The sequence below is a fragment of the Camelus ferus genome, chromosome 18 (genome assembly GCF_009834535.1).
Source record: "Camelus ferus isolate YT-003-E chromosome 18, BCGSAC_Cfer_1.0, whole genome shotgun sequence".
In the NCBI taxonomy this organism is placed as follows: Eukaryota; Metazoa; Chordata; class Mammalia; order Artiodactyla; family Camelidae; genus Camelus; species Camelus ferus.
The window spans coordinates 18,791,496-18,817,385 of NC_045713.1; the positions used below are offsets into that span (position 1 = coordinate 18,791,496).

The following is a 25,890-nucleotide window of genomic DNA, read 5'->3' on the forward strand; positions in this document are numbered from 1 at the left end:
CCTCATCAGACCCCATCCAACTGCGCAAGGTATCTTAGTGACTTTCAAGGCCCTGTGTACTCCAGAGGTCACCAAGGTTCACATTCACTCACCAACACTCCCTCCCCCTGCTAACATTTACCCCCCCATCTCCCTTCCATCTATCCCCCTGCCCACCCACCCCTCCCCTTCAATCTATCCATCCACCTTCCTACTCCTCTACCCACACAGCTACTGGGGCACTCAGTCTAGAGGGTCAGAGAAGGAAGAGGTGAAAGGAGGTTGGCAGAGTCAGTAAACTCAGGGGGCACAGGTTTTAGTGCACCAAGGCCAGTGAAAGCTGAAAGCATTTAAAAATGGTAAGACGTTATTAGCAAGCCAAACTGTATCTGAAAACAATTCAACCTTGGATCTTTAAAAAATCCCACAGTGGTATTATGTGGTGTGGACACATGTATTAATTTACTGCAAGCCCTTCAAGACGGTAGGGGAGGTAAATTCCATAAATGTTTCAGCACCTCTGTACTTTGTTCCAATCACTTCCTGAGTAATAGAACATTTTGGCAATTACTCAGTAAGTAACTGCTTTTAAGACCTGCTTTCTGAGGACCTAAGTAACTCAGCTTGTAAGCCCAAATGACAAAGATCTGAAGAGAGTCTGACCATGAAGCTGTGAATAACATTTCCGTGGATGGCGGTGCACATCAACCCCAGATAACGTGGGCTGGCTTTATTTTGGGTAAGAAGTGCTCTTTAGATCACTGGATCCAGTACAGCGCACTCAGAAAATGATCAGAGGCAGAGATCCTCATACATATCTCTAGTTTGATGGGTCACTGGGTAACCTATTTCCTCTCCCTGTGATTCAGCTAAAATTTTCCGAAGCCTTAGACAGCACCAACAAAGGGCTAGCCCATAAGTCACTTGCTTCTTGATATTTGTCTGCTTTTTAACCAAAGGAAAGACTCTTTTTGGAATACTATATCAATATATAAAGAACAATGCTGGTTTCTTAAAGGCTTATAAATCATGCTTCCTGCATTAAATAAATAGATACATACATACATATCCTGTAACTGTAATCTCACCGAGAACCAAAAATAGCTTATTTTTATTTTTTGCATGATTTGCTTTTTTTTTTCTCGGAATATTATAAGCCAAAAGGGGAATTCATTGAGGCTTGGCAGCTTTTTAAGGTAAAGGACTGTGCTAACATATTTTTGTATTACTGGTATAGTAATTACCCAAATGGATGGAAGATTTCAAGGGCTAGACCAAGGCTTGCATTTTAAAAATCCCAATCTAATTAATTCCAACAGATGAAAAGTCCATCAGGGAAAAGGTAGAAGATGCAAAACAACTGTTTCTATGACCTCTCCTGAGGCAACAATTCAGTGATGCTCTGTGTACAGCAAGTAAAACAGACCGCCATAAAGGGGTCCAGACATCTTTCCTGACAGTTTATTTGTCTTCTCCTGTCCTTTTCACTTGTTAATTATTGCTTGCCCGACGTGGTGAGTTTTACCTTGCTGAACGCCAGTTATTTTTGTAATCAGTATGATTTGTTAGGCAGGTTCGAAGCAGTGCTCAGTCGAGTGGATTATTCCCCGCTACTATGCCAAGACCTTCCCGAGTGCACTGCACAATGCCTTGTGACATTTTCCAGTCCTGCTGGTGGGAAGGGGCCTTGGGCACTGCCGCCTTAGTGCTTTCAGTCGGCTCTTCCCCTGACCTCAGGTGGTTTCCTCACACACCTGTGTGCTGATCAGTTCTCTGCTGAGTAATACTCCAGGGGGCCCCTCTGCAGCTCCTGGATTCTGTCTCTGGGAGGCCCTCTCTTCTCTGTGTTCTGTTCTCTGGGCTCCAGCTGCTGTGGTCTCCCTGGACTCTCCACTCTGTGCCCTCAGCTCAGGAATCCCTGGGCACCACCTCACCTGCCCCCTGCCCCCTGCAAGCCCGAGGTTTTATGTGGATGAGGAGGAGAGAGTAGCATTACTAGCAGTAGTACTAACAACTGGTAGAACTAACCCCCAGCCTGCAGTTTGGAAACTCTGTAAAAGCAGTAATCTGGACGATCCTAAAAGGACAAACGTCATTTGTTTTCCTTTCTCTCTGGGATTTCATTGTTCTCATCACTGTCTTTCATTGCTTGGTATTCAGTGTTTTGAAAGTCGATGTTTCCTGTACTTTGTCTGGTATTGTAGTAGCAGTAGTGATAGTTTCAGGCAGAAGGGTAAACCCAGTCCCTGTTCCTCCACCTTGGTGCCAAGGGGCATCTCGGTGGCGTCCCTGTTCCTAAGAGCTCCTCCGATGATTCCAGTGTGTGGCCAGGTGAGAGCCTTGCAGACCTCTTTTCTCGGCCTGAAATGCTTCTCTCAGTCGAATAGAATCTTTATTTCCTCCCCTCTGTTTTCTCTGCTGTCTCTTTCTGGAACTTCTATTAGGTAAATACTGAATGAATTGATTCTTTATCTCTTTACTTTTCTGACACATTTTACTTTTCTTTGTCATTTTCCTCTCCATCCTGAGAGATGTTTAAAAGCTTTTTCCTCCCATGCCTTCCTTTGATTAACTTATTAATCTGGACAATCAAAATGGCAATTTCCAGATGATGTTATAATTTCCAATTACAAAAGGCACTGTGATGCAATGTCTTCCTAGAAGCCCTTACTAGGTTCACAGTGCCTTATTTATTTGTTTCTTCCAGGCCTGGTTATTTTGTTTCTTCATCTGAATCCTTTTTTGGTACCAATGAAAATTAGTAAGAGGAGGCTCCCGTGGTTCTACTTGGCAGCTGAGTGGGTCTGGTTCCCCAGCAGGCCTGTCCCTGAATAGGCTGCAGGCTCTGTGGGCAGGGGTGTTATTGATTAAAATGTTTCCCTTAGATCAGAGGGTTTGTTCCCCATCCCAGGTGACATTTGGCAATGCCTGGAGACATTTTGGTTGTCATAACTTAGGGGGATGCAACAGGCATCGAGTTGGCAGAGGCCACAGATGCTGCTAAACATCCCACAATGTACAGGAAAGTCTTCTATGACAAAGACTTATCTGGCCCAAAAGTCAACAGTGTAAAGGTGGGGAAAATTCCGATTTAAGATCACCTGAGAGAAGGCTGTCCCACCCATTTCAGGAGACTTCAGGTTTAGAAGGGATCTCCAGAAGAGAACCCTCCTACACTGCTGGTTGGAATGTAATTTGGTGCAGCCTCTATGGAAAACAGAATGGAGATTTCTTAAAAAACTAAAAATAGACTTACCATATGATCCAGCAATTCCACTCCTGGGCATATATCTGGAGAAAACTCTAATTCCAAAAAATACATGCACCCCAGTGTTCATAGCAGTACTATTTACAACAGCCAAGACATGGAAGCAACATAGATGTCCATCGACAGATGCCTGGAGATAGATAGATATAGATGTATGTATAAAAATATTATTCAACCATAAAAAAGAATGAAATAATGTCATTTGCAGCAACATGGATGGACCTAGAAGTTATCATATTGAATGAAGTAAGTCAGACAGAGAGAGATAAACATCATATGCTATCACTTATATGAGGAATCTAAAAAATGATACAAATAAACTTATTTACAAAACAGAAACAGACTCACAGACATAGAAAACAAACTTCTGATTACTAAAGGGGAAGGAGAGAGGGATAAATTAGGAGTTTAGGATTAGCAGATACAAACTACCATACATAAAACAGAGAAACCACAAGATCCTACCATATAGCACAGGGAACTATATTCAATATCTTATAATAACCTATAATGAAAAAGAATATGAAAAGGAATAGATACCTATATATGTACAACTGACTCACTATGCTGTACACCAGAAGCTAACACAATGTTGTAAATCAACTATACTTCAATTAAAAAAGAAAAAAAGAAGTGAGAGGGTGTAGCTCAGTGATAGAGCGCATGCTTAGCATGCACAAGGTCCTGGGTTCAATCCCCAGTACCTCCATTAAAATAAATAAATAAGTAAAAACCTAATTACCTCCCCCCAAAAAAGAATAAAAAATAAATTAAAAAAAAAAAGAAATCTCCAACCAGATGATGGCTCATGAGGCATGTGCGGCCCGCAGGCTTATTTCATTGATTTTATAGGTAGGTAGACTAATACATGTATATATAAAATGGTCTTAACATTTTGGTTGATTTTACCTAAAATCCCAAATTTCTAGCTTCTGCTGGAAAATCAGAAGGAGGACATGATTGGTAGAGCCGAGTGGCAGGTACCCCTACAGACAGGCTTGGAGTCTCTTCTCACCTCAGTCCCCTCGTCCACGTCGCTCACCTTTCTCTGGCTTGGCCTCTTTATGCATGTGAATTCATGACAGCTGTATTTTTTGGCGGGGAGGGTGTTTAATACTAGAGGGAAATACTGACTCTGTCCCCAGGGATGGCCATGGAGTAGTTCTGAGAAAATCTTTCAGTTCATCATCTTGTTTCCTCTCCTACGGGTACTATGACTTTAGAATAATGGCAGAATGGATGCGGAGGACAGTATCTGCCACAGTCAGAGGTAGAGACTTGGGGATCATCAGGGCATGAGACCGCAGTTGAAGCCGTAGGCATCAGTGAGATTGCCCAGGAGGACTGTGTCATGGGGAGCAAGAGCTGAAGCAGGCAGATGGCAAAAGAGCCCAAGAGGAAGGCAGGGAGAGGAAGGGAAATCAGGTGTGTGTGGAGTCACAGAAGCCAAGGGAGGAGGATGCGCCAAGAAGCGAATAATGATGTCGAATGCTGCCCACCGGAGGCTGAGCGGTGTGTCCTTTGATTAAAATATGCAGGTCATGATTTTGGTGAAAGCAGTTTCTGTAGGGGGCTGGAAGGGTATAGATGCCTGCAGTGGGTTACAGAGTGAGGGGGAGACAAGAAAATATAGATTTGCTACGACAGACAGCTCTTTCCAGAATTTTGGCTGTGAAGATTTGAACTTGGTTATAGAGGAAATTGTCTGTTGTTTTTGTTTTGTTTTGTTTTTTGTGATGTCGTGAATTGTATAACCTGGCAAGTACATCCCTGCCATGAAACATCTTGAAATGCTGCATAAAATCAAGCAAACTTCCTTTAAAATTGTACAGCTGGGGTTCAAGAAACTAAGGGGAAGCCCCAGGAGCCATACACAAAGAGGAAATTGAAAACCAGAGCTGGGGGAGCTGGTGGTAGTTGTAGATCTTGGCAAAGAAGGGGCTGGGGTTTTATAGCCACCTGGAGATTGGAGATGAGGACTTACTTGGGGTGTTGAACACTGAGACCCTGATACACAGCTCAGCCCCTTAAAGGGGGACACCCTCAGTGAAAGGGCAGACTCGGAAACAAAACAGTCCAGAGAGCACAAAAGAACCTTGTGGATTTCACCCTGAGATCTGGTGGCAATAGAAAGTCTCCCGTGAGAATTCATAACCAAAGGTGTACCCTCGTTTAGATTTAGGATTCAGATTTACTCCATCTGCGTAGTCTCAGAAGCCCGCATAAAATGCACAAACCATGTGGTTCAGGGTTGGTAATTCCCCTGAAGCATCCTTGGCAGGAGCAAACACAGAAGCTCTCTAGAGAGACACCCTCAAACTGGTCACATGGATCCCGCTGATAAGATCCAAGCTGAGTTCACAGCCCCAACTTAGAAAACATAAGAGGAAGCCATCTGTCGTGAATGAGAGCGGGCAGACACCACCCACCCTAGAACTTGGAATCACGGACAACAGTTATTGAGTAAAAGACCACACAGGAAGTGCGCTTTAAAAGACATACAGGAAAGACTGAACATGAGAAAGTAATAAGATGGTGTTAAAAATGAGGAGAAAAAAAAATGAAGAGAGGTCTAAATGAATGCACCTATTAGTCTATCTGCTTATTCATTCATTCCCCTTTCTTTGGGCTCCCACTGTGTTTTAGATCCTGTTCTGGGTCTGGGGATAGGAAGCTGGACTCGGCCTCAGGCCGACCACATTCATTCATGCATGCGGGCACCCATCCATCATTTCATTTCATCCTTTGATGTCACAGCTAGGAAAGTCCCAACAGTTCATCTGTTCAACTTTCAACCCCCTTCTTGCAAAGCAAGGCCCAGTAATACAAAAATTACTTTTCTCTGAGTGAGTGGGTGATAGAAACAGATCAGAAACCAGGGACTTATCCCCGGTGTCTCTTCCCCCAACGTCCTGCCTCTACTGAGCCCTTGGCTTGCAGGCATCTAAGCTCTGAACATCATATCTCAGTTTTGTTCCCCTGGTGGACTGTTTACACCTCATGGGCAGGGTCCGCACAACCCAGTCCTGTCAGCTGATAGTGACAATGAGAAGCGACACAGTTACCCAGCTTGTGAGTAACAGAGATGGGACAGCAGCCCTATATCTACCTCTTATCAGTTATGTCTTCCTATCCTATCCCACCTCCCTCCACCCCCAACCCTGCCACTAGACAGACTGAGAGCTCCCTGAGGATGGGGACCTGGTCTGATCCCTCCACCTTCAGGGCCTGGCTCAGGGAAGATGCTTGGAACACAGGCTGGGTGAGCTCACCCGGGGGGGGGGGGGCGGTGTCCCTCAGCTTGGGGGCTTCTAATTCCCTGGCTGCTCCTCCAACTTCTGGCATCCAAGAGATGGGAAGAGAGATCCAGGCCCCAGTGCTCCCCGGCCCTCCTGAAAAGGAAGAGCTGAGTGTTGGCCTCTGCCCTGCAGCATTTCTAGGGTGTGGATGAACTTGGGGGGTTCCTGGCTGGCATTAAGTAGCACAGGATGGCTACTCCCTGTGTGGGGCTCTCATCCACCCCAACACTTCTGGGGGAAGGTCTCAGGGTGGTGCTAACACTTTCCTGACACCTGTGGCTCCATTTCTGCCCTTTTAACAAAGAGCAGATCTTTGGGTCAATGCCTCTAACAGGGAACAATGTCTACTTAGAACTCGATATCTTTGCTTATATTGTCTTTATTTGCCTGCTTAACCTTCTATTTCCGGCAAGTGATACTTGGTTTTCCATTTACAGAAGTGATACAAAACAGATTCCTTGTAAAATAAATTTATTAAGCAAATAGTAAAACAATTTAAAGAAAACTATGAAGTACAGGTGGTAAACTGATATGACAAAAATCCTAGCATTCAGGACTGAAGTTTGGGAAGTCAGACCCTGGGGAATGGAAACTCCTTCACCTCTCCCAGCCCCTGGCTCTGCTCCCAAAGGGGAGATCGGCTGATACTGAGATCGGGGCTCCACTTCTGTGGGGTGGAGCATTATAAGTAAGCCTGTCTTGGGGCAAATCTGCCTTTTTAAACCACTCCAGTAAGCTGGGGGGGAAGATGGTCAGAGGCCATGTTTTGGAAGCTGCCCTGCCCCAGGAGAGTATTCATTTCCACACTGGATCAAACTCAGATCTCCTTGGCCGAGGCCTCCCTCACCGTGGAGCGATAAGATCCAGAGGGCTAAGATGTGGCGGCCTCCAGAGGACGTGCTGCCCGCTGGCCTTTTCTGACTGTAGGTCCCAGCTGCAGGCAAGAGAAGGCCTCTTGTTGCAAGGTGGGGATCAAAGCCACAGTTTGGATGTAATAAGATGGTCTTTTGCCTGGTCTTGACCTCTCGTTATGTGTTTTTCCAGAGGGATGACTTGTGATTCTGGGAAGCAGGATTCCTGTCCTCTCCTGCTAGCACTGCTGACCCTCGTCATCATACCCAGTCTGTTCTTCAGCATCCACAGGACCCTGCACTTCAGTGTTGGCATCTTGGGTGCCAACTGAAGGAGGGTGGGAGCCACTGAGTTTATGCTGTTTCCTGCCTGTCTAGTACCTTGAGTTCTTAATCCGGAATGTGATTTTGGCAGCTTCTTACCCAGGGTGCCCCAACTCCAGTTCTCCACGCAGCAGCCCCGGGCAGCTAAGCAAAGGCACCGCTGAGCTTCCCCTGTGGCACGGGCTCTGTCCACACCCAGCCTGCCCAGGCTCAGATCCAGGGGGAGCTCAAATCCAGAAGGAAAAGGCCTGGGAGGGGCATTCTTTGCCAGGGATGGGGTGTCAACTCAGGTTCTTTGGGGCCTCAGGGTCTTAAGATTCCTCTGAGGTTGGACCTTCCTCAGGGGACTCTGGGAGTCCAGTCCTCCAGGCCCTTGGGATTCAGAAACCCACGCTGGTCCGGCCTTCACGCCTCCAGAAAGCTGAGATCTGCTCCAGGGTGACCCGAGGCTGGAGGCCCCACTCAGGATCAGGGCTTCCCGGCCGCTGCCTCTGGGCCTGGGGGCTCCCTAGATGCACACTGGCTTCTGGCCTCTGTTCAGGTTCGATCCAGCTCACCAGGCCTGAGGCAGGGGGCCTCCAGAAGGTGCTATGGGCTGGGACCTTGGGTGGGATCTGGGGGACTGAGGAACTGGAAGGAGAGTTTGGGGTTGACAGAGCAGGTGGGGCTGTAGCTCGTGCCTCCAAGGTGCCCCCCGGGGTGGGAGGGTCTGGGTCCCGGTCCATCAGCAGGGGAACCGCTGAGCCATACCAGTCCTCGGAGCGCTCTCGGGGTGTGCCCATGGGCTCGATCCACAGCTCTCCTCCAGGGCGCCAGACCAAGGTGGGCGCATAAGTGCTGGGGTCTGGGCGGAGAGAGCGGCGGAACAGGCGTTCAGCCAACACGGCCGTAGTCAGGAGGAAGATGGCAGCCAGGGCAGCCAGGGCCAGCATGATGGGGATGCAGGGCCCGCAGGGCAACAGGGGCCAAAAGGCTGACTCCGATGCAGGAGGCCCCTGCATGTGCCCAGAAGGCTGCTCTGGAGTCGGAGGCATCTGGAGAGACGGGTCAGGAGAGGAAGCACATGAGACAGAGTCAGCACAATCTAGAGAGAGGAGCAGTGGGTCCATAAACAAGAGTGAGGAGACAGAGTCGGGAGAAGCTCAGCGACATCTGGCTGAGAAACAGACCTAGGCAGACAGAGGAGCAGAGAGGACCCAGAAAGGGTGAGAGGAGTCAGATGGCCACTGGCCAGAGAGACGGGGGCCCACCTCGGTCCGCAACCAGGTCTTCCTTCCTGCTCAGAATCTCCAGCCCCCTTCTGGAAGCTCCATTTCCCTCTCAGACTCTAGGGTGCCTCAGACAAAAGGGCCCCAAGGGCTTCTTTCCTCCTGTCTCAGTCCCTTAGGTCTTGCTTGGAAGAGGAAGTGCTGGGTGAGGAAATGAGAGCCTCCCTGCCCAGCCCGGCCCCCGTGTGTGTGACCCGCTCCCAGCCACCTCGGCTGGCACCCTGGATGCTGCTTCCCCCAACAACTCCCCTTGGAGCTGGGCTTGCTCTCTGAGGCTCCCCCGAGCTTGCTGTTGTGCCGGGTCTCAGGTGCCACCCCTGCACCTGTCCCTGCCTCTCCAGCTTTGCTCTGTCTCTGTCCCCCCATGTCCCCCACCTGCAGGGGCTGCCTCACTCCCTACCTCACCTCTGTCAGTCCCTGGGCTTCTGGCTCAACTTTGGAGTTGCTCTTCCCTGTGTGAGCAGAGGGTGCAGGGCAGTTGTCTCTGATGAAGGCGGAAAGGAGGGCACCACCTATTGTTGAGCAACCGTGCCCTGGGTCCCCCAGCACCCCCGTGGAATGTTTCCAAGGCAACCTGAGGGGATGTGGTCACTGCGGTGGGGAGGCGTTTCCTGGCAAGAGGTGGGGCCGGAATGGGCAGTGGCTCTTTTGAACTCAGTGTCACCCCATAGCCAGGCCCCAGGCCCAACATGCACTCGGAGGCCAAGAAAGAAAGAGACTGGCCCATCCAGAACACCAAGTGTCCTCGCTCTGCCTACTCCCAGGTGGTTTCCCTGCCCCTGCTGTGCGCACTGGGCCCCACCAAACCCACTCCTGCAACCTGCCCCACCGTGCCTTCCTGCTTGTCCCACCTTCTCCATGCTTTTCATGAATGTATATCTCCTTGTCTTCAGACCATTTAGCCTCAATTTTGGTTGGAAAATATCTGTGAGGTGAGGCTTGGGTAGCAAAAAATGTCAGGTCTCTGGGAAGGATCCAGGCTAAAAAACAGGCTGAGGCCCATCTCCAAGATAACAGACATTCGCCATCTGGTCTTTCTCCTGGCGCTTAGGGTCGGAGGAACCTGGGGCCAGGGTGTGACAGAGCATCTCAGCTCCTAGACTGGAGGCCTTTCAGAGATTGTTTAGTTTGGCTCACTCACTGACAGCTGATGACAGGGAAGCCCTAAAAGGGCAGTGTTAGGCCTTAAGTCACACATCTCACATATGTCTGAGGACTGGGGAAACACAGGCATAAATTCCTGGTGTGGCAAGCCACCTGTACAACACAATTCTTCCTAGGTGCGTTAACATTTTGTTTTGCAAAATGACAGCCATTTAATGTGAAAGGCTACAAAAATATGTTGAAATGTTAGTGTCTTACAAAAGATGGTCACAAGGGTAGCCTGACTCAGATTGCTTTGTCCTAGAGGTTTTGAGGGATGGCCAGAAGGCGCACAAAGTGTGACAGGGGGTGGCAGTAAGTGGAAGAAAGAGCCCCAAGGCTCTGGGCCTTATGACATATGCAGAAACCTGATGACATTAGAATTGAATGAGATTATAGGCCTTAAAATAAAACCTGAACTTAATTTAATATCACTGAACAGGACACTTAAAAATGGTTATGATGGTAAATTTTGTTATATGTGTTTATGACAATAAAAATTTTATTTTCATGTTTTTCTTTTTAACTTTTTTTATAGTTATAGTCGTTTTACAATGTTGTGTCAAATTCCAGTGTAGAGCACAATTTTTCAGTTATACATGAACATACATACATTCATTGTCACATTCTTTTTTGCTGTGAGCTAACACTAGATCTTGTATACATTTCCCTGTGCCACACAGTACAATCTTGTTTATCTATTCTGCATATGCCTGTCAGTATCTACAAATTTTGAACTCCCAGTCTGTCTCTTCCCACCCGCCTCCCCCTTGGCAACCACAAGTTTGTATTCTATGTCTATGAGTCTGTTTCTGTTTTGTATTTATGTTTTTTTTTTTTTTAGATTCCACATATGAGTGATCTCATATGGTATTTTTCTTTCTCTTTCTGGCTTACTTCACTTAGAATGACATTCTCCAGGGACATCCATGTTGCTGCAAATGGCGTTATGTTGTCATTTTTATGGCTGAATAGTATTCCACTGTATAAATATACCACATCTTCTTATCCAGTCATCTGTTGATGGACATTTAGGCTGTTTCCATGTCTTGGCTACTGTAAATAGTGCTGCTATGAACATTGGGGTGCAGGTGTCTTTTTGAAGTAGGGTTCCTTCTGGATATATGCCCAGGAGTGGGATTCCTGGGTCATATGGTAGGTCTATTCCTAGTCTTTTGAGGAATCTCCATACTCCACAGTGGCTGCACCAAACTGCATTCCCACCAGCAGTGTAGGAGGGTCCCCTTTTCTCCACAGCCTCTCTAGCATTTGTTATTTGTGGACTTTTGAATGATAGCGATTCTGGTTGGTGTGAGGTGATACCTCATGGTCGTTTTGATTTACATTTCTCTGATAATTAGTGATATTGAGCATTTTTTTCAGTGAAGCTAGAGCACTCCCTTACACCATACACAAAGATAAACTCAAAATGGATCAAAAACTTAAACATAAGACAAGATACAATAAACCTCCTAGAAGAAAACATAGGCAAAACATTATCTCATATACATGTCAGAAATGTTCTCCTAGGGCAGTCTACTCAAGCAATAGAAATAAAAGCAAGAATAAACAAATGGGACCTAATTAAACCTACAAGCTTCTGCACAGCAAAGGAAACCATAAACAAAGCAAAACGACAACCTAAGGAATGGGAGAAAATTTTTGCAAAAAATGAAACTGACAAAGGCTTGATCTCCAGAATATACAAGCAGCTTACTACTTAATAAGAAAAAAACAAACAACCCAATCCAAAAATGGGCAGAAGAGCTAAACAAGCAATTTTCCAAGGAAGAAACATAAATGATCAATAGGCACATGAAAAAAGTTTTATTTTTAAAAGAAATTTCAAATAAATAAAACCTGAAAATTGTTATGTATGTTCTCTTGCAATTAGTCTTTAAAAAAATAGAAGCACTAGAGGGGTAAACGTTATTAAAAACCAGAAAGATCAGACATGATTTTTTTTGTTCCTAAGGCATCAAACTGGCTGATTCTTCACTGTCTTTCATCACTTACAGAAAGGCTTTAAAAGTTTTAACTGGTTCCCCTAAGAAATTAAACATAGAATTACCATATGATCCAGCAATTATATGTCTACATTGTGCAATAGAACTGAAAGCAGAGACTCAAACAGATATTTTCATACTGATGTTTATACCAGTGTTATTCACAGAAGTCAAAAGGTGGAAACGACTCATCTGTCCATTGATGGATGAATGGATAAACAAAATGCGATATATATATGTATATATAAAATATATAACATAGTATTTATATTCTGTATAAAATATTATTCAGGCCTAAAAAGGAATTAAATTCTGAAATACGCTGCAACATGGATGAACCTTGAAAACATTATGCCAAGTGAAATAAGCCAGTCACAAAGGGACAAATACTGTATAATTCCACTTATTTAAAGTCCCTAGAATAGTCAAACTCATAGAGGAAGAAAGTAGAATGGTGGGTGCCAGGGGCTAGGGGAAGCAGGGATAGGAAGTTAGTATTTAATGGGTATAGAATTTCAGTTTGAGGAGATGAAAAGATTCTGGAGATGGATGGTCGTGATGGCTGCACAACTATGTGAATATACTTAATGCTACTGAGCTGTACACTTAAAAATTGTTAAAATGATAAGTTTTATGGTGTGTGTGTGTGTGTGTGTGTCTGTGTGTGTAGGTATATATATAAATAACCACAATGAGAACTTTATTTTTTCCAGATTTTTTTAGTTTTTTTTTAATTTAAAAAACATTTCTTACTGAAGTATAGTTGATTTACAACGTTGTGACCACAATGAAAACTTTAAATAATAATACAGAAAATTGACACATCGAGAAGAAAATTATTATAATCTCCTCACTCCCAAATAAACCTGCATTCTTTTTTACAGGCTTCTGCAGGGTTGGGATCAGAACCCAGGTGTCCTGACCCCTAAGTTCCTCCCACACCACCACTCAAGAAATTCTGAAAAAAGGAATCAGGAAGTTACTCAAGGAGTGTGTGTAATAGGGTAGCCTCTGGGTCAGAAGTCTAGAAAACAGGCCTTTGGGGAGGTGTCTTCCAGTTGGAATTTTGGAGTCAGGGATGAGCCTGGCTGTGCCTGGTACCAGCAAAACTTGATTTCTCATAGACAAGGCAGCTGGACTATGCGCTGCTGTGTGCAGAGTTCTGCCCGTAGTGCTCCTTGTTTCTAAGTGTATGTGGTGGTTTAAAAATATGTCTTCAAATTCCTTTTCACTCCTCCTGTTAAAGGTAGTATCTAATCCCCTGACTCTTGAATATGGGCTAGCTAGTGACTTTTTTTTTAACAAACCATTTTTTAAATCTTTATCTTTTTGTTGTTTTGTTTGGTTTTTTTTGGAGGGGTAATTAGGTTTGTGTATTTATTTTAATGGAGGTACTGGGGATTGAACCCAGGACCTCATGCATGCCAGCATGCACTCTACTGCTGAGCCATACCCTTCCCACCATCACTTCTAATGACTAGAATATGGTGGGAGTGACAGTATGGCTTCCAAGGCTAGGTTAAAAATAGGGATAGAGTTGTTCCCATCTGACTTGGTCTCTTTCCCTTTTCTTCTCTTTCTCTCTCTGGCACCATGTGTGAAGAAGCTTAAGACACAAATAGGTGCCCTGGTTAAAGTCCCAGCTAGGGTCCCAGCTGACAGCCAGCCTCAACTCCCTAACTCATAAGCGAGCTCCTTTCTAGATGACTCCAGCCTCAGCCTTCAAGCCACCTCAGCTGACGCCAAGTAGAACAGAGATGAGCTATCCCCACTCAGCCCTGCCCAAAATGCAGATTCATGAGAAAAATAAACATTGCTTTCTTAGGTCACTAAGTTTGAGGGTGGTTTGTAACAGGGAAATAGATATCTGGAACATTCTACATCAATGGTTCTCACCAGGTGAGCAACGACAGTGCTTCAGAATCACCTGTGGGGCCTTCAACTCTTCATCCCTGTTCTCCCCACACTGCACCCCTATTCTATCACACTGTCTTGGGGCCTGGATTGGGGGTGGTGAGGAGGAACTCGGCAGCCACAAGAGCACTGAGTTGGTTGTAATCCCACAGGTGATTCAGATATGCCCTCCCTCTGGTTGAAATCCACTAGACGGGCTCTGTCCAATACAATAGCTGTTGGCCACATGTGGTTCTTCAAATTAATTCAAATAAAATAAAGTAAAAGATTCAGTTCTTCAGTCTCACTAATTACATTTCATTTCATTAATCTGCTAATTACACTGCAGCTAGTGGCTACTGTATTGGACAGCGCATCTGCAGACCATTTCTGCCATCACAGAAAGTTCTCTTGGACAGTGCTGCACAGAACCTGGCTTCCCAGAATGGGCTGAGGACCAGGTTAGCATCACCCGGGACAGCATCAGAATGCAAACTCTCAAGCTCTGCCTAGACCTACTGAATCAGAAGCTGCATCTTATCAGGATACCCGTGATGTGCAGGCACGTGAGTGTTTGAAAAGCACAGCACTAGCCAGCAGGTCTAAACCTTGGGGTGCACGTTAGAAGCACCTGGGGAGATTTTTTTTTAAAAGCCTGAGGCTGAAGTCACACCTCAGACCAAGTAAATCAGAATCTCCTGGGGCAGGGGGGACCCAGGCATCAGTCATCGCTAAGGTTTTCCAGGTGATTTCAATGTGTAGCCAAGGTTGAGACCTCCTGCCCTAAGTCTGTATCCTCTGAGGGGTCAAATAGCTTCCGCCCTGCAGTGGGCGCTTGTTGGATTGCTTGACTGGTGCCATTATTTGAGGAATTGTCTTTTCTGAGTGGTGGCAGTAAGAGCTGTTGTATTCCTACAACATCAGCTCCCCCTACTCCCTTAACCATGAGTTACTGGGTGGAATGCCTCAGGCAGGCTGGACCAATTAGTTCTTTCCCTTGGAATTTTGGAAGTGAGACTGAATGTCTCCAGGTAACTGAATCTGTTAGATGTGAAAGTTGGGAACTGTCAGTGTTCCCTCTCCCATCACAGGGAACTGAGAGAAGAGTATTGGAGAAAAAGAGATGTCTGATGGTGTTTGAGTCTCTGATTTCAGTTCCTTCCAGATTCCCAGCCTTATTCTTGTCCTTGGGTTCATGAGTCCTTATGATAAACGTCTCTTTGTGCTTAATAGTTTGGGCCGGGTTTCTGTGACCTGCAACCCCAAAATGCTAATTTATATGCTCCTAGGTGTGTTAATTACATTGCAGAACAGAATTTCCAACTAGATTGGGGGTGCAGATAACTCAAAGGTAGTAAGTAAAAACTAGCTTTACGTACAGAACATTTCTTTTTTGTACTTTTCTGTATTTGTGTAATATTTCATAATAGTAGGAAGGCTTCCTGGATAAAACTCTCTGATTTCTTTGGGGTGCGGTCAGACAGGAGAGGGGAAGAAGCAGGCTTTCCCAGCAGTGCAGCCTCTCTGGGGAAACCTGTGTTTGCAAAACTGGAGTTCTGGGCTATGTCTTCTCCAGTTAGGGAACGTGGGCCACAAAGGAACAGAGATTTGGGGGGTTGGTGAGCTACCCTCTGGGATTCTGCTGTCTTTCAGCCTAAAGGACTTGCTAACTGATTGCCAGGTACCTCCTTCACTTCTGCTTGGATCCCACCTGCCCAGTCTGGCCATCCTTACTTCTTAACAGTTCTCTGAGGCCCAGAACTGAGCCCCATCAGGAGATAACGACTTGATGGATGTCGAGGCAATCAGTTGAGCTGAGTGTGCTTGGAGGCAGCTTTTGTGGGTCCCATTTCTCTGCCATGATGCCACTTGGCAAGTCAGTGAAGTATGTTCCAGAATGAGGCTTTCAGTGGCCAGCACCTGAACCTACACCCTGTGACACACTGCTGCCCTCCAGATGTTTCTAGAAGAAAGGAGGGCCCAAGAGGCGACCACAACTTTCCCAACTCCTATCGATAATGGGCCTGATCATACTCAGTTCTTAGCCTGATTTTGGTGGAAATGGATGCTCTCAAGAAAACACTGAACTTCATATCCTCCACAACATACCTGGCCATCACTGCCCCATTCATCAGAAAGGATTACTATTTCCATGGGCTGCTAATCACCTGAGATCCAACTGGAGGACTCACTTGTATTCAGGTTTCAGAAAACTCATTCCTCCAAATTCAACCATCTTCTAGCACTCCTGTCTCCATGCCAAGGGGTCTCACCTGGATCCCAAACACATCACTGTCGCACTTTCTACAGGTAGCAAGACTGGGAGACCAAACTTTATCTATTTATTATTATTTCTACTGAGCAATAATTTGCATACTATAAATTTCACCTTTTAAAGTATGCTATTCAGTAGTTTTTAGTGTATTCACAAGATTGAGCAACCATAAGCACTTACCTAATTTCAGAACATTTTCATCACCCCAAAAGGAAATCCTATACCCATTAGTGGTCACTCCCCCTCCTCTCCCCCCCCCACCCCCACTTCTGGTAACTACTATCTGCTCTCTATGAATTTGTCTATTCTGGACATTTCATATAAATGTATTCATGCAATATGTGGTCTTCATGTTTTGCATTTTCACATAGTTTAATGGTTTCAAGGTTCATCCGTGTTGCAGCATGAGTCAGTACTTCATTCCTTTTTTTTTAATACCTGAATAAATAATATTCCAGCACATAGATATACAAGTTTTCCCCACTCTCTGAAAGTAGAGCATTCCTGTGAAACCTTCCATATGCTGAAATGGTGTAAAGTGAAGAAGCAATGATCTTAGGACACATCTTACTAATAGCTGCACAAAATAAATCGAGATAAAGCACAGATACCCACAGGCACAGTTGAAAGCTATGGTGGCTGGATGCTGAGAGGCTGAGTGACGTCTTCCCAGAAGGAGCTTGGCGGTGACACCCCCGTGTTTGGGGTGCTCCATGCCTCTACAACCACTTGCTGCAAAAGGAACACACCGCGACTCTCACTTTTTGCCTTTTATTGTCAAAGTGAAAGCCTTCGGAATTCTTCCGGTCAGCGAAACCCGTACTGATGCAGGTCTTCGGTAAGAGCGAAGTGGCGTAAAGTGAACTGTCCAGAAGGGCGGGGGACGCTTGTGCTGCATTTTGTTCCTCCGTTCCTCAGCTGATGGCCATGCGGCGGCTTTCACTCTTCGGCTATCACAGGTACTGCTGCTAGGAACATTCAGGTACAGGTGTCTGTGGGGGCATATGTTTTCAATGTCTCTTCAGTATATACCTAGGAGTAGAACTTCTTGGTCATATAGTAGTTCTGTGTGTAACTTTTTGAGGAACTGTGGGTGGCCCAATTTACAAGTGCTGAGTTCATCTACTTCTTACTTTCTGCTCAGAACTCCACGCTCCTCCAGCAACAACAGCTCCACACCGCCCCCTCCACAGTGTTGGGTACCACTAGGAACCTGGCTCCTGGGCAAAACGCGGAGGCCACCAACCTCAGGCAAGGAAGAACCAGCAGCGGACACCAGAGCAGGCAATTCTTTGGGGAGACTCTCCTCTCCTCCTGCCATGCTCATGCTACCCATCTTGGCTGAAGCTTAAAGACTTCTGCTTAAGCAATGTTACTGACACCAGAGTTCTGGACTTTATGCTTCAAGCGGGCTTCACCCATGCCCCCACAAGCCCCATCTCACCGCTGCCTACGAGCATGGTGTGCTTGGACCTTGCCACGCCCACCTGGGGACCAGAGGCAGCGTGAGGGATAACTAGGAACTTCATGATTTTTCTCATTTCCACTGGATGGAGCCACTCCTTAGAACATGAGACTATTGTTTTACTTGTGCACACTTCATCGATATAAAAACATTTCCTTGGCTCTCACCATGCACCAGGCAGTGTTCTGGAGTGAACTCTAAGAGGTGGGTACATCTACCACCTTTTCTTTTAAGATGAGAAAACAGAAGCAGAGAGAAGTAAAATAACTTGCTCCAGGTGCTCACTTCAGCAGCACATATACTAAAATTGTAGAAAAAGAGAAGATTAATATGGCCGCTGTGTAAGGATGGCATGCACGTTGGTGAAGTGTCTCATATTTTTGTGACTGAATCTCTACAAATTCTTATCAAGGGGGAAGGCAATGCTTAAGTCTGCATCACAATCACCCTTCCTTACTGCGTGCTTCTCCTGGTAACTTATTGTCTCGTCCCATCCTCAACATCCTCTTTTGTCTTTAGCTGAAGATAGTATTTAAGGTGAGGGCTTCAGCCATTTTGACAAGTTACCTAGTTTTTCTGGGTCTCTCCCATGTATGTATATGTGTTATTAAACTTTTGGTTTTTCTCCTGTTTAAAAAAATAAATAGAGGGGGAGGGTATAGCTCAGTGGTAGAGCACATGCTTAGCATGCACAAGGTCCTGGGTTCAATGCCAGTACCTCCCTTTAAAAAAGTAAATCAATATAACAAAAATTTTAATTTAATTAAAAAAACTAACTAACCAGGCTCATAGCTTCTGAGTAGCAGTGGCTGGATTCCAGCAGTCTGTACTCTTCCCCAGCACGTCACGCTATCTCTGTCTTAATGCATTTGCAGAATGCATCATGCATGAGAGCAGATGACTGAACCTTATGTGATGTGTAAAGGAAACCAAATCTGCTCCTATTCTTAGATGAATTCTTCCTGACTCATAGCAAGAATGAATGCATCCTGGTGGAATGACCTCACCTCACTCCCACTCTGATAGCAGCTTATCCAGCACGTATGAGTCCTGGATGTGGCTGATCCTCAGATGGACGGGGATTTCCTCCCTCTGCATATGACATTATCATATGTTCTGGAGAGTGATTATTTTTGCAAGGAGGAGGGAAACAAAGGAAAACTAAACTAAACAAAGTGAAAAGTTGTAGCTGATCAAGAAATTCAGTAAAGGGGGTGGAGACTAAAAGCAAAAACCCAGAGATTAAAAAAAAAGTTACCACATAATTATATCTTGATAAAAGGAGATTAAAATCAGCTTTCCAAGTGACTTTAACTTCAGTTGTTTAAGCCAACTTAACACAAAATTCTTTTTCAAGTCTTATAATGCATTTGACAAGATCTCTGGGATCTGAACTCAAGCTAAACCATAAGATAAAGCTAACTGCAGATGAAAAAGATAAGGTTGCCTAGACCAACTTTATCTGAAAGAGACCAAAAAGGAAGGCCGTGTTTTGTGAAACTCTCAAGGGAGAAGAGAGTAAACATTAACATTACTTCCATGTGCCAGATCTGTGCCCGGGAGTTGACAAAAATTGATTTCATTCTCCCCAGTTTTCAGATGAAGAAACTGAGGCTCAGTAGGTCATGAAGTAAGTAAGGACTGGAACCAGGCTTTAAACTCATGTCTCTTTATAACACAGTATTCTGTCCATGAATTACTGGTGCATCACTATAAGTGTCTGACTCAAAAAATTATTAATTCATTCTGTAATATATATATATATTGACTCATGACACTGTATACCTGAAACTAATATAATGTTATATGTCAATTATATCTGGATTTTAAAAAATTATTAACACTGTGCACTTAACCTACCTGAATCTGGGTCTCCAGATTCACTAGTTACTTCCCTAGAAATGATCCTACCCACTTCTAGCCTGACAGTTTTGAACAAAGAGTATTAGTATATAAAGAAATTGTATTTGTACCTTACCCTTTAAGAAAGGCAGACTTAATTTTTTTCAAGATTGGTTTAAAAAACAACCCTCAATTCACAATAGGAAATAACATTTTATATCAGGACCCAGTACACACAGTATAGAGTGTTAACTGCACTATTTCAAGAAACAATATTTAACTTTGTTACATGCAATGCTCTCTTATTTTCTTTATCATTTCACTTTTAAACTATGCTGCTCTTGAGCTGTTAAGTTGATTTCATGGTGTCACGAATGGGTTAAGACCTACAGTTTGAAAAACACTGTCTTTGAGGATTTTGGTTGATCTTGAAATTTTTTTCCTCATTTTACAAATGCAGAAATATAGGCTGCAAAGAATGAAGTGACTTCTTTAAATTCACACAACTAAGAAGAATTAGAGCACCTCATCCCAGAATTCTGTCTTTATGTCCAGTATTCTTCAGAATACAGTTTCTCCAGAGGAGTTATAAATAAGAAACTAAAAGGGGGAGGGAGGGTATAGCTCAGTGGTAGAGCTCATGCTTAGCATGCACAGTGTCCTAGGTTCAACCCCCAGTACCTTCATTAAAAAACTAACAAAAAACCCCAAGAAACTAAAGAAAACCCATATGCAGTCCTGCGAGAAGAGACACGGCTGTGTGAAGAGACAAAGGCGCAATGTTTCACAGAGGTCTTGCTGCAGCTGAGGCATTTGACAGTCATTCCTGGGGGGCTCCGGCTCTGAGGCAGGTGAGATGCAGTAGCTGGGAACTGGAGGTGGAGACAACACAGTCCCTGCCTTAGGATGGACTACCGTTTCATTGTCTCATCGGTGGAGGCGTCCATGTAAACAGATAAATTACAGTGCAGGGTAATTAGAACCACACTAGTGAAGTAGGGGGCACAGCTGGCGGCCAGAGAAAGGTGCCACGAATTCTGTTCCAAGTGAGGGGCTGGGAAGAGAAGGGAGCTGGGGAGAGAAGGCTTGGTGGCGAGTGGGGGTGATGGTGGCATGGGCCAAATGTCGAGAGGAGAAGGGACTGGGTGGGCAGGAGGACGAGAGCGTTTTAGGCAGCTGGAGTAGCAGGAGCAAACTGCAGGCTGCTGAGGGGCTGGCGTGTGGGACATGGCGGGCAGGAGGGTAGTAGGTAGTGCCAATTTAGTGAAGTCACTTCTCTCATGAGACTTTGGTTTATTCACTGGAACAGTGAAGGGTGAGCAGGAAAGCAATGTTCACATTTGTTTTTGTGGTAAAACCCTTTGTTCAGATGAAACCTTTGTGAAGGCTCAATGTGTAAAGGAGGAGGTGGAGAATGTTTTGTTTTTCTTCCCCTTAACAGGAAACACATCTGCCGTTGTTTAGAAATATATTGCGAAAAATCCTTGATGGGGGAAGGCGCAGATTCTCACCCTATGGTCTGAATGTGCACCAGGACTTGGAGAAGAAGACAGAGCTGCTTTGTCTGAGGGAGGGAGTAGCTCTGAGGCAGTGGAGGTGTGGGGGGCAGGCAAGAGGTTATCCAGCAAAACGGGAAGGTTCACAAGGCTCCTGCCATGGCCTTCCTTCTCCAGGCTCACCCATAAAGTCTATTCTCCGCTTTATCAAAATCTGGAGCGATGAACCCTTTTAAAAGGCAAAACCCTTTCAATGGCTCCCGTCACTCTCAGAAGGACTCCAAACTCCTGATCACAGCCTCCAGGCCCTGCACCCTCTGTCCACTGGCTGCCGCCCAGACCTCACCTCCCGCTCACTTCCCACCAGCCACCCTACCCTCCCTGCTGTTTCTAAATTCATCCCACACACTTCCTGCTCAGGGCTCTGGTACTTATTGTTCCCTCTGCCAGGCCCACTCCTCACCCAAATATCTGTATTTCTCTCCATCACTTCAACTGGGACTCTTTGCAAATGTTACCCAAGCAGAGGGCGCTGCAGCCAGAGGAGCGGCTTCCCCACCCCGCTGCACACTCTCACTCTGCTTTGATGACTTCTTCATAGCACAGATCGCGCGGTAGTTGTTCATTTGTTGACTCCCCCCTCTCAGCACCCCCATTGGAGTGAAAGCCTGCAACAGCAGAAAGCTTGGGAAGACTTTCCCGCCTGTAGGACTCGGGAAGGGGTGTCCTTTCACTGCTTGTAGGATTGGGACAGGGAGGCCCCCAGCTGGCACATGGGTTCAACGTGGAACAGTTCAAACAGGACCGAATGAGGTGGAAGCAGAGGTGAGGCCTTCACCTGCTTCCTTCTGGCTACTCAGGTGCAGTGTCAGTGCAAACCCAGCGCATAGATTGTGAACTTCAAGACGTAGAAGTCACCCAAGGAAACTATAGGCATATGAAATGAGAAGCTTGAAGTCAGAGAGGATTGGGGAACACCAGCGTTTGATGGTTGGTGCAAATAAGAGGAATCAGGCAAAGAAATAGAGAATGGAGTGGTCTGGGAGGTAAACAGCAGGAGGACTGATGCGCACGAAGGCAAGACAGAAATTTCAAGGAGTGGTTAATGCCTCTGAAAAGTCAAGAAAAGGACAGGCTTCAGTTTCCTCAGCTTTAGCAACCAGAGGTTCCTTAATAATCTTGACAGAGAAAGTTTTAGTGGATTGAGGGAAGCTGGAGACAGGCTGCAACTGGTTAAGGAATGAATGGCAGTGAGGAAATACAGCCAACAAGAACTGGATGTTTCGAGAAGTTTGGCTCTAGAAAGGTAGAAAATATTCCAGTAAGTAATATTTATGGGGAATGTAAGAAAGCAGGGGTTTTGTTTTTCATCCTAGACAAGGAAGAGACATGAGCATGAGTTAGAGGAAGAGGCTGAATATTCAGGGAAGAGAAGATAATTGATGGAGCAAAGTCTCAGAAAAGATTGGCAAGGATGTTTCAAGTAGGTTTGGGAGCAGGGAACTTTAAGAAAGAGAGAAGAAAATAAAGAGTGAAGGTATAGGTTAGTTTCTGTTGGGGGGGCAGGTATAGAGTGAAATTTGAGGAAGTTAACACCACACCTTTACTTTTTCAGTTAAATAAGTAAAGTTATTTGCTGTATCAGTCAGGTTCTACCAGAGAAAGAACCAGTAGGAGGTATACGTACATATATACAACAAGAGATTTATTGCAAAGGATTGGTTTATGCAACTGTTGAGGCTGGCTAGGCAAGCCTGAAATCTGGAAGCTTCCAGGCAAGAGGAGATGCTGCAGTGTATAGGTAGAATTTCTTCTTCCTCAGGGAAACCTCAATTTGGCTCTTTTTTTTCCCTGAAGATGAATTTATTAGGTTATCAAAACCCATGCTTTTAGTAACTTCATTTTCTTTTAAAATTTTTTTCCAGCTTTATTAAGGTATATTTGTCAAAATTCTAATGTATTTAAAGTGTACAATGTGATGATTTGACGTACGTAATGAGTCCTCCGGCTCCCAATGCAGAGCGCAAAAGGGGGAGCTATTTCGAGGGAACACAGGGCCAGGCCTCTTGAGCAGCCCCAAGAGTAGAGAAGCCCCAACCTGTGCAAGCTGATGCAGGTCCCTAACAGCAATCACCAACAAAACCAATCCTCTAAGTAATGCAAGGCTCCCTTTTAGGCTGCACCTCATGGATTTCAAGAAAGTTTTTGGACCAATAAATTCAAGTCCAGCCAATGAAAGTGTGCAGTCCTTGGTGTTATCAGGAATTTGGGCTTGTACGTGCTGGGGAAAGATAGCAAATACAGGCCGATTACTAACATACGGCATATGAGAGAACACTTAAGGATCACTTCAGGTAGGAAGGCTATATTGACATGTTTACATGTTTAACATGTCACACATGTTTATTTCTTTCAGGGAAAACAGTAGGGAGAGATGAAAAATGAAAGAGGCAACTAACATTACATGTTCAGGTACTCTTCAAAATGACCTCATTGAATTGTGACAATTCTATTGGAAAGTAGTAGCATTATTTCCCTTTTTTTAGATGAAGTGACCATGATAGAAGGCCGTTGCTATGTTTGTAGGTGATGAGAGTCACAAGGACAGATGTCAGAGGTCACCGTGTCCCCTCCCCCAAACTTACACCCCTGTCTATTCCCCAGGATTGAATAACTGAGCAAATCCAAGCAAAAAGAAACTTTTCTCCCTGATTCTCTGCTTTAGTTTGTCATCAAAAGGAAACTCACCTAAAAACCCTCTAAATCTTAGTAGAACAAATTAAAATGAGATCATTGTACTTAGTACAAAACTAAAGCTAAGATAAATTACTTCATTCAGTCATATTATAAGTATTTATTAAGTGCCTATGATGTATCAGGCACTCTGCTAAATGTTATTTGTCCAAAGTCACAAACAGTATGTAGCAGAGCCAGGATTAAACTCAGGTCTTTCTGATGTTAAAGCCTGGGCATTTTTCACATATTCATGATTTTCAAACATCTTAGAAACAAGTCTTACAAGGAATTCCAATATGAGGATCACACAGTTGGAAAACCATGTCATGCTTCCACACACAAGTTTTGACAAATGCATACACCTGTGTAACCCAACTCCTATCAAGATATAGGACTTTGCCACCATCCCAGAAAATTCCCTCTGGGCCCTTCCTAGCTACTTCCTGCCCCCAACTCCCAAGAAGCAATTACTCTTCTGACTTTTTTACCATAGACTAGTTTAGCTTGTTCTGCACTCAATCTGTTGTGTCACTACATATCATATAGTGTTTAGATAGGTTTATAAAAATGTAAGACAATGCTGCTCTTCCAATTATTTTTTGCTTTGGAAAATAGTCTTTTAAAAATTAAAATGCTATATATGTAATATGTAATTTTTTTTGTTATTGTAATTTTGGCAATTTTTAATGGAAATATAATTCACATAACCTAAAACTGACTATTTTTAAGTGTACCCTTCAGTGGTTTTTAGTATATTCACTATGTTGTACAATTATCACCACCGCCTAATTCCAGAACACTTTCATCACCCCAAAAAGAAATTCCATACCTATTAGAAATACTCCCAGTTCATCAGTCCATCACCGTCTCCTGGCAACTTTCTGTTTCTACAGATTTGTTTCTGTAATTTTAAAGTGCGTTAATAAATATTTCAAACTTGTGTTACTTTCTAACACAGTAAATATGGATAGACAAAACCTATATAAAGCAAAGAGCTTTGGGGCCTCAATTTCTAAGAACGCAAAGGGATTCCAAGGCCCCAAAATTTGCAAACCACTGGTCTAATATTTGGGGCTTGTATGTTTTGTTGTGTTTCTTGATAGGTTGGACATAATGTCTAAACCAGGGCCCTACCAGGAGCTCAAAGATGGGATGGTCATCCCTGATTAAGATTCCAGAAGGGATGGGGAACTACTTAACAGTTGACGACTGAACCCATATGACATGGGACCAAGGGTGAAGTTGACTAAGTAACAGACCATGACTTTACCATCCACTCCGACGTGTTGAGTGCTGAGTAAGGAACATCCAAGCTGCTGTCCTCAGCTCAACCATGCGACATAAGGGGACACATGTCACCTGGTCCCTGCACTTCATGTAGCGGCTTGGGGCTCAGCAAGAGATGAGTGCAACGTGACCGACCATAATCCAGCCAGTGTGGTCTAGACCTAAATAAGTGACCAGAAGTTAAAGCACCATTGACTGGCACTGACGTCAAGTCCTGAAATCCACAAACGATTCCCGCCCCACAGGCGCAAGAAACAACTTCTGAGGCAAGAAAACTGTAAAACTGAAGATCACTACGAGTCGTTTAGAATAATCCCGTTTCCATGCAACATTTTCCTTATCCCTATAACGTGCCTTATTCTGCCACTTAAAAAAAAAAAATAGCGGCAATTGTATTCAGTTTCAAGAAATTTCTGGATAAATCTATTGCCTTCGATCTCTGCTTGATTCCTACCAAAATTAGTAGTTATTTGAAGGGGGATAGTGAGGCGAAAAGTCTACACTTAAAGCAAATCTACATCTCGAAACGCAGAAGGTAAAGGGAGCCCATTGCCAGGAAGCGCTCACCAGCTGCCCCGACAGCCAAGGTCGCCGAAAACTCGGGACTCTGGAGTTCACGCGGGACCGCCGGCCCTGACGTCAACGGCCAGGTAGCCGACGTGCGCGCATGCGTTCTCCGCCAGGGCCCACTTTCTTGCCGGGCCCGGAGGGGAGCCCTAGAGGGCGGGATAGTTGCGAGGTACGAGCAGAGGCTTCCG

The 25,890-nt window shown here is 44.9% G+C and overlaps 1 protein-coding gene, 1 long non-coding RNA gene and 1 other non-coding gene across 5 annotated transcripts; 1 reads left to right on the forward strand and 2 right to left on the reverse strand.

The window, feature by feature from the left end:
• Window positions 1-7,000: 7,000 nt before the first annotated feature.
• Window positions 7,001-10,602, reverse strand: C18H16orf54 (chromosome 18 C16orf54 homolog). 3 transcript variants are annotated; one of them, XM_014556580.2, is made up of 2 exons: window positions 9,390-10,602; window positions 7,001-8,755 (listed from the first exon to the last, which is right to left on the reverse strand). In XM_014556580.2, exon 2 carries the CDS (start codon window positions 8,753-8,755, stop codon window positions 8,102-8,104), a length of 654 nt encoding a protein of 217 aa, XP_014412066.1. In that variant the 5' UTR covers window positions 9,390-10,602; the 3' UTR covers window positions 7,001-8,101. The 3 variants fall into 3 exon arrangements, with proteins under 3 accessions (XP_014412066.1, XP_006181578.1, XP_014412065.1); XM_006181516.3 differs by having other exon boundaries at window positions 9,395-10,601; XM_014556579.2 differs by lacking the exon at window positions 9,390-10,602 and adding an exon at window positions 8,972-9,382.
• A 5,991-nt stretch (window positions 10,603-16,593) lies between these two features.
• LOC116657558 lies at window positions 16,594-25,865 on the reverse strand. Its single transcript, XR_004312689.1, has 4 exons — window positions 25,700-25,865; window positions 25,116-25,293; window positions 24,675-24,746; window positions 16,594-17,338 (listed from the first exon to the last, which is right to left on the reverse strand). It is a non-coding gene; the product is annotated as an uncharacterized LOC116657558 (long non-coding RNA).
• On the forward strand, window positions 18,049-18,153 carry LOC116657687. The gene has a single exon (XR_004312883.1). It is a non-coding gene; the product is annotated as a U6 spliceosomal RNA (small nuclear RNA).
• Window positions 25,866-25,890: the final 25 nt, after the last annotated feature.